The sequence below is a fragment of the Argentina silus genome (genome assembly GCF_951799395.1).
Source record: "Argentina silus genome assembly, chromosome: 7".
NCBI classification, from domain to species: Eukaryota; Metazoa; Chordata; class Actinopteri; order Argentiniformes; family Argentinidae; genus Argentina; species Argentina silus.
The window spans coordinates 9,866,907-9,876,913 of NC_139661.1; the positions used below are offsets into that span (position 1 = coordinate 9,866,907).

At 41.1% G+C, this 10,007-nt stretch overlaps 2 protein-coding genes across 2 annotated transcripts; both read left to right on the forward strand.

The window, feature by feature from the left end:
• The first annotated feature begins 3,110 nt into the window (after positions 1 to 3,110).
• Positions 3,111 to 6,794, forward strand: vsig8b (V-set and immunoglobulin domain containing 8b). The gene is made up of 8 exons (XM_083672695.1): positions 3,111 to 3,204; positions 3,460 to 3,551; positions 4,398 to 4,567; positions 4,785 to 4,986; positions 5,369 to 5,521; positions 5,634 to 5,756; positions 6,014 to 6,152; positions 6,261 to 6,794. The coding sequence occupies exons 2-8, from the start codon at positions 3,479 to 3,481 to the stop codon at positions 6,502 to 6,504; spliced, it is 1,104 nt and encodes a 367-aa protein (XP_083528821.1). The 5' UTR covers positions 3,111 to 3,204; positions 3,460 to 3,478; the 3' UTR covers positions 6,505 to 6,794.
• Positions 6,795 to 8,394: 1,600 nt separating this feature from the next.
• Positions 8,395 to 9,330, forward strand: tas2r202 (taste receptor, type 2, member 202; the record flags this gene model as incomplete). Its single annotated transcript, XM_083673295.1, has 1 exon — positions 8,395 to 9,330. One exon carries the CDS (start codon positions 8,395 to 8,397, stop codon positions 9,328 to 9,330), a length of 936 nt encoding a protein of 311 aa, XP_083529421.1.
• Positions 9,331 to 10,007: the final 677 nt, after the last annotated feature.

The window sequence follows — 10,007 nt, forward strand, 5'->3', positions numbered from 1 at the left end:
AAGAGTAGGATGCCCAAGCAGAAGCTGTGTAGAAAGTAATGCCTTAGAAACAGCAGGTAAAGACACTGTTTTTTCCTTGTATTTTGGATACTCATACAATACTATTGATCATCTATCCACTATCTATTTAGACCTTCAGATTTGAAGGTCTTAAAAAGAATCCTTTGATAAATTGTCCCAGTGATGTGTGTCCTCCCCCCTATGCTCCCTCTGTCCTGTCACATGCTGTTCAACACACAGCAATCTGTTGCCAGAGCTCCTGTGTTGTACCAAGGGGACAGTCTAGGGCAATTAAACACCTGCTCTCATGGTGTCTCTCTCTCTCTCTCTCTCTCTCTCTCTCTCTCTCTCTCTCTCTCTCTCTCTCTCTGGGCATGATATGGGTCTATGGCCTTGTAAATACTTCTATATTTGAATTCTGGTCATGTTCCATGCAATATCTGAGGTGCCACTTGTTCATAGATTTTCTTATTCACCCTAATGAACATAGTATTATATGAGTGCATTGCCTGGCACTTTGAGAGTTCCCAGTGGCCAATATCCTGATCTGGGGGTATAGTGTGATCAAGTACATACACTCTCTGGCGATCAATACTGCATAACTTTATGTTAGCCTCAGCCCAGACCAATTAAGTTCATAGGCTGATATCTCCCTGTCTCTTTCCCTTTGTACCTATTTCCAGCTGCCATGATAATCAAATAACCCTGAAAACAACTTAATAAGAGACACAAATCGCAAGACCCACCCATGTTTCAAGTTTCAAGTTTCAAGTTTATTGTTACATCTCATACACGAGTGCAGGGAGTAAAATCTTTGGGCTCGGTTCCATGACAATGCAACATACAAAATACAAATAATACAATAATACAAATACGCAAATACTCAGTAGTGCAATGAAATAAGGACAAGACAATAAGTGACATAGTACAAGTAGTACAAGATAAGTGAGACAGTTGGACAGTGACGATTGTTGGACACATAAGACAATAGACATGACACAATTTACAGTATAAATAGTAAGTAAAAAAATTAAAGTGGGTCAGTGGGATGTCATTGTTATTGCACTGTGCCGTTGGTGTAAGAGGTGTTTGTTTAAAGTGACTGTGTGCTAATGAAGTCCATTCTGTGGGTGTGCTGGGGGTAAAGTCAAGAGTTTGAGGTGGGCTTGTTCATGAGCCTGATGGCCTGGGGGAAGTAGCTGTTGGTGAGCCTCTGAGTTTTGGCCCTGAGGCTCCGGAGGAGGCTCCGTCTTTTGGACAGCATCAGTTCAAACAGGCTATGGTTGGAGTGGCTGGGGTCCCTGATGACCCAGACACATCTTTTGTTGTATATGTCCTGGATGGAGGGAAACTCACATCCACTGATGCGCTCAGCTGTCCGCACCACCTTCTGCAGCCCCTTGCGGTCCTGCAAGCCTCTTACAGGCAGGCTATCACTAGATGGTTCAAGTAAACAATCAAGCAAATTTAAATGCAAACAGTTAATATTCTACTTCTCTTGAAGGCTTTTACCTTTTTCTGTTCATCTCCGACATTATGTCTGAATCTGTAGTACACAGGGAAACTAGGATAATAGTCCCATCACTATAACTACCTAGAGAAGCTAAAGGTCAGATGCATGAAATCAAGTGAACTTACCAACAGGTGGAGACAGTCATCCAGAGTATGTACACTAGGTATAGTACGTGTACAAATTCACATGACAGTAGATGCCTTTACATACTTCAACATGCAATCATTCGTATTTCTCCCATAAGGGCATCACACAAACATTTATTAAGGAGGAGTTCACAAGCAACAAAAACAGAAGGCGTGATCTGCATGACAAGGCATTTCAGATTCACTCTTTCAATGTTAGCATGTTGTTTTAGTAGGAGAAAACATTGTTTAGATTAAGGATGATGATGATATATACGGTATGTAGAATGTACTGTATGTTGCAGATATGAACACAAGTTAGGATTATTTGAATATCATTGTAGTGTAGCTCCTTACTTTTTACATACAGTCGCCTATAGTATGACTGAAGTGTTCTTTATTGCTTCTCTCCGCCACTGTCATGTTTATACTCAGTCACAGAACCTGTTTGTTGAGTTCAGGTGCATCCCAATGACCCTCTTCCCTTTACAACCCTCATGTCACCACTCAAAAATGTCTATAAATAGATTATCTTTGTTGTATTGGACTAGTATTGGTGAAATTGGTTGAATTCAATTGTGCATTAAACTAAGAGCACAGTGTAATGTATACACCACCATTAAGAGGCCAGTCTTTATCAACCTCTCAACTCAAAGAGATGGCTGAAGAGAAAATTACTATACTGTCAAATGCGTACATGTGCACTTTGGAAAAACATATCATGTGATATATTTGCACACAGCTAACACTACTGATAAGGAGCTAACTGTGGTTCTGATTGTGCCTTTTGTGCTAGGAGCACTATCACAAGCAGGTTTCTGCTACATTTTCCATTACATACACATTAAACGTAAGTATAGCCATGGTATATTGATCTCTTAAGAGGTAAATCACTCTTTTTGTGAATTGGAATTGTTGTAGGTTTTTAAAAGTTAGACAGTTATATTGTTGGTGGTATTCAGTACAGTTTTACAACATTGAGCAACATTGAGACACACCTGTGGACAGCCAGCCAGTTTCTTGGGCGTGCCAAGGAGGGGTGGCAGCTGCTGATCGTGGTAATGATTAATCCAAACAAAGACAGTTCATTAAGACTTAAACACACTGGCCTACACTACAGTACAACTTATATCTGATATGCTGTAGGATATAGAGGTTCATAGATCACTAGGAAAACCATCACACACTTTTCTTTATTTATACCCATGCCCTAGAAAAATATACTACTTGTTGATGGAAATCAGTCAAATTTGAGTCATGAAATAAACAGGAAAAAGGCAAAATTATTGAATATATTCAATTAATTACATAGTCTATCGCAGAAGATGAGACAAATCCAATTATTAGACTTGCCATAAGACATAGCAAGTTTAAATGGACCTCGGCCTCCTCCATACCCTATAGAACAGCATTATAGACAGAGAGGGTGTGGCCTAAGGTCACTTACCTGTTTGTGAGTTTCAGGTGAGGCCCAGAGACAGAAGGGCTAGCAAAACCTTAGTGCTGGTGCACTTTGTCAGGCCTCTCGGGAACTACTTTACCTTTGGATTATTTCTTTGCTGGAAGGTAATTTGGATTTATACATTTTCAATAAAGTAGTTGGCGAAGAGAACCTTTACACTTGTTCAGATTTCTTTTTTTAGCGTATGTATGAAGATAACACACAGGTCTGCCTTTATTGTTGTAGTTTCAGTTAATGATAGACCACCTGTCAGCTGAGTAATGTTTCCTTATAAAGGAGATTTAATCAAAATGAGGAAGCACACACATTTGAATGGTACAGGCAGGCATTGTACTCATGTTCTCCACTGTGCTTTACAGGTTTGACAACAGGGTGACTATGGAAAAAGGAATTACATGCTCAAGGCTACACCTGGCTGTGATGTTTGTTGTTGCAATTAATCTGAATACAGGTGAGTCATCATGGGTGAATTTGTTTTTTGTTGTGAACCCCAAGGTTTGATTGGGTTTCAAGGTATATGTTTGCCATTTCTGTTATTTCCTCTTCCTTTTCATTCCTACAAAATGTACATCTCTGTATGTGAACTGCCTCTTAAATATTTTAGTTAAGCCTCCACATAATTCGTCAACTGTCTACTTTTCAATTGGTTCATATCGAGGTGTTCATGCTCGACTCACATCTACAGGATGCATATGTGTTTATGTACTGTACTGTATATGATGTATTTATCTTTGTCAGTGGAGGTGGAACTTATCTTTGTGACAGGCATTGACTATGTTCACATACTTAGACAACAGGTTTTGCAGCTCGACAGCAGGTTGGTACAGACAGAATGTCTCTGACCATAGAAAAAACGCTAGTCTGTTCTACATGTACTCTACTGGGCTCAGTAATGAATGTTACGGTTATGCATCCACCCTTTATACGAACCATGTCACAGATGTCCAATAAATGTTGCAGAGGTGAAATGACAGAGGTAGTTAGTTATAGGAAGTTGAGCATCCTTTTAGGGATGTAATTAGAATGCTATGCTATTTTACAACCATGCAATTCTTTCCGCTTCAAGAAGTAGTCATTTACGTCCATGCCATGAGGGGACTGCACATTCTACTTCTGTATCTTCTTCACATACTATGGATCTTTATTTCCATCATCTATCCAAGTCTTCATTTCAAATACAGCTAATTCCTTTTTTTGTGCTGTTGGATTATGTTTCCAACTCCTTTCATAGCAGAGATAGCATAAGAGAAGACAAATATAAATCTGAATATAAATCTCTTTTCTTCTGAACCCCCAGATGTCACTTTGGCATTGCAGGTGACATCCACAGGCCCTCAGACTATTCAGAGAGCCCAGGGGGATACAGTCACACTGGGGTGCACCTACACCCCTGCCCCCTCCGATACTGGAGAACTGGACATCGAATGGTCCAACGTCAGCCCTGACATGACCCAGAAAGACCAGCTGGTGAGACTATTGGACTAGGGAGAGATGGGGGTGGTAAAGAATCCTAACATCAATAGTGTATTTTTCTAGTAATTAAATGTTTGTCTCTCACAAAGTCTTAACTGGGCATGTTGATATTGTTGAGCTATGAGCTTTTTCATCATCCCTATTGCAGAGGAAAAACCTGTTCTCAAAAATAGTGTTGTTTTTGCCCCTGGGCTGTATCTCCGGCTCTCAGATCTTATCCTATGCAGGAGGGCAGACATTGAACTATGGTGACTCCAGTGTGGCTTCGAGGCTGGGTTTCTTAGGAGATCCCAAACAGGGAGACGCGTCCATCTCCATCTCTGCAGTGAAGGTCTCAGATAAAGCCACCTACCAGTGCAAAGTCAAGAAGGCGCCGGGTGTTGACATGCGCAAGGTCACTCTTGTGGTTATTGGTGAGGAATACCGGTTATGTCTGCTGCACCTCCCTGACTGGTTTCTGTTTTACCAGTTTCATCCCTCTACATTCTTCCATTCTTAAATCTATGTTCTCACAATGGAATGTTAACGCACTGGTACTCATTAACCCTCTACTATCCCTCGCTGTAGCCAAACCTCTTAGTCTCTCTCTCTCTCTCTCTCTCTCTCTCTCTCTCTCTCTCTCTCTCTTGTTCTTGTTCTTGTCCTGATGGAACTTCCTCTGATGGGTATACACTACAATGACAAGTTGACAGTAAAACTGTGTGTCCTCTCATACAGTATACTGTGAATATTGTTTAGGAATAATAATAATAGTCCCTAAAACACTGTTTGACCACAATTGTTTTGTTGCTCCAGACCGCCCATCAGTACCTAAGTGCTGGGTTGAAGGCAGCGAGGAGAAGGGGGGCACTGTCTCCCTGCGCTGTAGGTCCTCCCAGGGGGGCACCCCTCTAAGCTATGTCTGGATAAGAGAAAGTGGAGGGGCCATCCCACCCACTGCAGTACAAAGTAGGAACCAAGAAGCAAAGCTTCTATTTAAAACATCCAACACATTACAAGGATTACCTGTACTGGTTAATGATGCCTTGCTTGTAGTTGGCATTAAATGTGTTTCCTTTAGACTCAGAGACTGGAGAGTTGCTGATAAAGAATCACACGGAGAGCTACATGGGAAACTACCTGTGTGAGGTGAAGAATGCTGTGGGCAAAGAACAGTGTAAATACACCCTGCGGGCATATAATCGTAAGTTTAACAAATGTGTGATATTATTTTACACCATACCCTTGAAAGACCATACCCCTTTAGATATATCTAAACTTCAAAATGATATAGATGCTGTATTCTAAAGCTGTAGAATGTCATCCCCTGCATGCAGTGATATAATATTGTTGGATGAAACCTGTTGTAGTGATATTGTATGAGTAGGCTTTATGTACAGTTGGAATATTCAGAGTTGTTTGGAACCTGTCTCTAAATACCATTACTGCCTTTTTCTTTAGCCACCAACAAAGTAGGGGTGATAGTGGGTGCTGTGATTGGGGCTCTGCTGCTGTTACTCCTCCTCCTGCTTCTCATCTGGCTTCTGGTCTGCTGTTGCCACAAGCGTCGCTATGAGAAGGAGGTTGCCAATGAAATTAGGTATGATAATTGGCATTCCAGACATTCCAAGAATTACATGCCCCAGGGAAACAGTCAATGAGTTGAACTGCTCTTTTTTTGTGCCTCTCCATCACCCGGCCCACTTAGGGAGGACGTCCCAGCTCCAGAGAGCCGGCCCTCCAGCAGGAACTCCAGTTTCCGCTCAGTCCTGGGCTACCGTGCCCACACCGGGGTGGTCTACAGCTCTGTGAGGAAGAACCAGCCCCGAAGGATAGAGTCAGGCCACAGCAACACCTACTCAGACCAGAGCAAGGGCACACCCCAGCCCGCCCCCAGCGAGCAGAAAGGCCCTGTGCTGAAATACGACAGCAGATATGGCTACCCTGTGTAACAACGGAGTCCAATCATCTGAAAGACATTTGGCCAACTTCCAGTATAGACATATACTTCACTCATGCAGGGTATTTTTATTTTTTTTAAATGGATAATGTTTTGCTGTTAGGTGTGTCTAGCATTGATTTCGAAAATGAGTGTGAAGGATTATATTTAAACTGTACATAGTGAATGTTAGGTGTGAATGTTTATTTCTATAGTAGCCACATAGTATTGCAACACATTATGCCCAAAATGTTTATCATCTTTCTTGTATTTGTGCAATAAAAACAGAGATTTTTTTTATTATCAATTTTTATCAAACAACCATGCTGAATCAATCATGTCCTCGATCTCTCTGCATCACTGATCCTCACAGCCACACAAAGCAAATGAATATCCTCGAAACACCATACTGAATGCAAGAGGAAGGCTAATTGTCAGGCAAACCACTAATTTGATTTAAGTGATGCCACAGTGTTTTTGTTTTTTTTGACATTGCAGAATGTTTGTTGAAAATAATTTTTATGAGGTGGTTGATATGGACTGACATTGTGTGCCGGTTAGATATGCGATAATGATATTGATTTTAATGTTAAACTTAAGCAAAATATGAAAGCAGATTGACTATAGAAGAGAGACAGTTCAGGGGATAATTGATTTAGGTTATGATCAAAGGAATTTTCAATAGTAAATGCAAGCCTACATCATTTTGGGGGGATGTTTTCTCTCTTTGGTGCAACTACTACTGTATGACACTAGAAAATAGAATTGATCTACATAATATTCTTTTCCAATTCTAGCCTGCCCCAAATTAATAGGTAGGTTTTTGATCTGGCTGAGTTTAATGTTTTTTTTTATTTACAAGGTTAACTAGCACGGTACATTAAGGTGAGACAAAGGCGGGTTGCCCCTTTTATCACATGAACATCAGCCCTGTGGAAAGATGTGTAAATCTGTGGTTGTAGCTCCAGGAAGGACATTTGCATGGGGACTCAACCTCCTGTCTGAAAATGGTTTTCACTATTTGTGGTTTGGTTAAGGCTGTCATGCAGCACTGAATCTGGGACAGTAACTTCACCGGATATACACACATAATGAGCACACATCTACACCTCAGGCCCATGCAAACGCCTTTCCACCACTGCCTATTGCCTTCACCAATGCAAATACCATCCTGAATAGAGTTCAATGCTTCTTTATAAATTCCAGTCAGAAAACTCTGAAATCAAAGCGTCCACGCTTTAGCTTGCAATGCCAGTATTAGTCAACATCTTCTGGCTACTTCTTAAAGCCAACCTTTGATTTTTTTGTTCATTTTTCATCTTACTTTATCTCTACTGGAGGCAACGGTATTGAATGAGACAGCCAATCTTATGTTATAGTGAGAGAACCAAGAAATAAGAGAAAGTTTGGATGTGAATGCAACAACTTATCAAACCCAAAGGGAGTTTATTCTGAGGTAAAGTCCTAACATTTTAATACTCTATTTACCACTCTTAAATATGGTAGAATTGCCTCTCTTTATCCTCTGGACCTTTTTTTCAGTTCCTTTTCATGTAATTTCCTTTGCTTCTGACGATGAGGATTCTAAATCAGTCTATGTGAAACAAATTTGTTTATTTCAAGTACTCAATATGTATTTTTTCTCCATAGACCAGAACAATCCTTGGTATGTGTTGCTCTGACTCAAGATATTTTAAAGATGAAGAGTTGTTAGGATCTAAATGCCATTAAGCATTGCCTATTGGTATATTTCTTCACCCAACCTTGAACATTGAAGGAAAACATTCCTCACATTGAAGAAAAAATACTTTGGACATTGTTAAGTTGTTGGACATTGTTTAGGAAAAACAGCAACACCATGATTGGCGCAAATAAGACGGCAATCTGGATAATAACTGGCCCGATGGCTGTGCTCACTGTATTCTTTAACCTGTACATCCTTCGAATGAACATGAGGAGCTACGAGCAGAACAAACACTGGAGCCCCTGTGAGACAATCATCAGAGCTCTGTCTGTGGCCAATGTGGCCCACCAGCTGCTCGTCTACTTCTGGATGACCATGGATGAGTTAGACAGAGCGTGCAAGCTGCCCCAGATGTACTACTCCATCATATTGCAGGGAATCTATAGTCTCAAGTTCACCATCATGTGGACCACCGCCTTCCTGACCTTCTACTACAGCACCAAGCTAGTGTCCAGGCCCAACCAGTGCTACTCTAAGATCCAGGCGGCGATCCTGAAGCATGTCACCATGGTGGTCCTCCTCATTCCCATTTGTGGTTTTGGCACCCACATGCCCATGCTGACTGCTGTCCACATTCACAACGACACCACAGAGAACAAGGACTGTGGCGTCATCATGCCTGATACCACAATTTCTGTGATCAGTGATATTCTAAATCTAATTCTCTCCAACATTCTACCAGGGCTTGTAGTGGTAAAATGCTGCATATCCATCTCTGTTCACCTGGCCATCCATCTCCAGCACATGAAGGCCACCACCAATGGCTCCCACGGCCCCAAGCTGGGTGCTGAGATGCGGGTGATACGCATGAACCTCACCCTGGTGCTGGTGTTCCTCTGTTACCTGGTGGTTGACCTCTACATGCACTATCAGGTGGCGGTCAAGCATGACAACGTTTTAGTGCCCGCCTTCTTTGTCTCCTCCGTCTTTACTACAGTCAATGCCATAGTGCTTATCTACGGTAAGAATACCTTCTGGAAGGCTCTTCTCCATTCATATAACTTCTACCTCGATGAGTTTCACTGTTTGTCTTGTCTAAAGGTGCCAGAGGCTAAGCCCAAACAATCCAGCTCTACTCCGAAAGTCAAACAATGAGTATGAAGTGGTCTGACTTTATCTACATTCATAACTAGCAGGGGTTTCGACTACTGTGTGTCTGACCACGTCTTCATACAACTCTATCATAATGTTCAATGTATTGTTGTTTTTTTACATATCAAATCTATAGTTTCAGTCTGCGCTATTCATATCTGGTTGAATTAATAATTGTGAAATATAATGTTGTTGTGGTTATATGAATAATCCTCTGTCTTTTCATGCCATCATTGATGTTGGTGAACAGATGCGGTTCAATATATAAAAGCTCATTCGAACTGCTTCTCCATCAGTAAGACTATATTTGGAATGTATGAATATAGTATGCATATGAATAAACTATATTATATGAAAATCAATGAAGTATCAATATTTTTGTAAGAGGAAAATCTCTGCAATGTATCCACAATGGCATGGTTGCATTGGAGCTTCTGCACCCATAATCTTTTGATTGATACAACTTGTGTGCTGCCAAAACATACAGTATGTTTCAGCAGAGTGGGAGTTTCTCTCAACTATAGTGTAGTTGGTTTAATATTGTAGAATATAACTCAGGACTACTGACAGAGCCCCATTGCTGCATTCCCTCTGGCACCACCTAGTGAAATATGAAGGGGTGTATGAAGTATGCAGTAATATGAAGAGACACAAGGGCATTTCATCTGCACTAACATTGT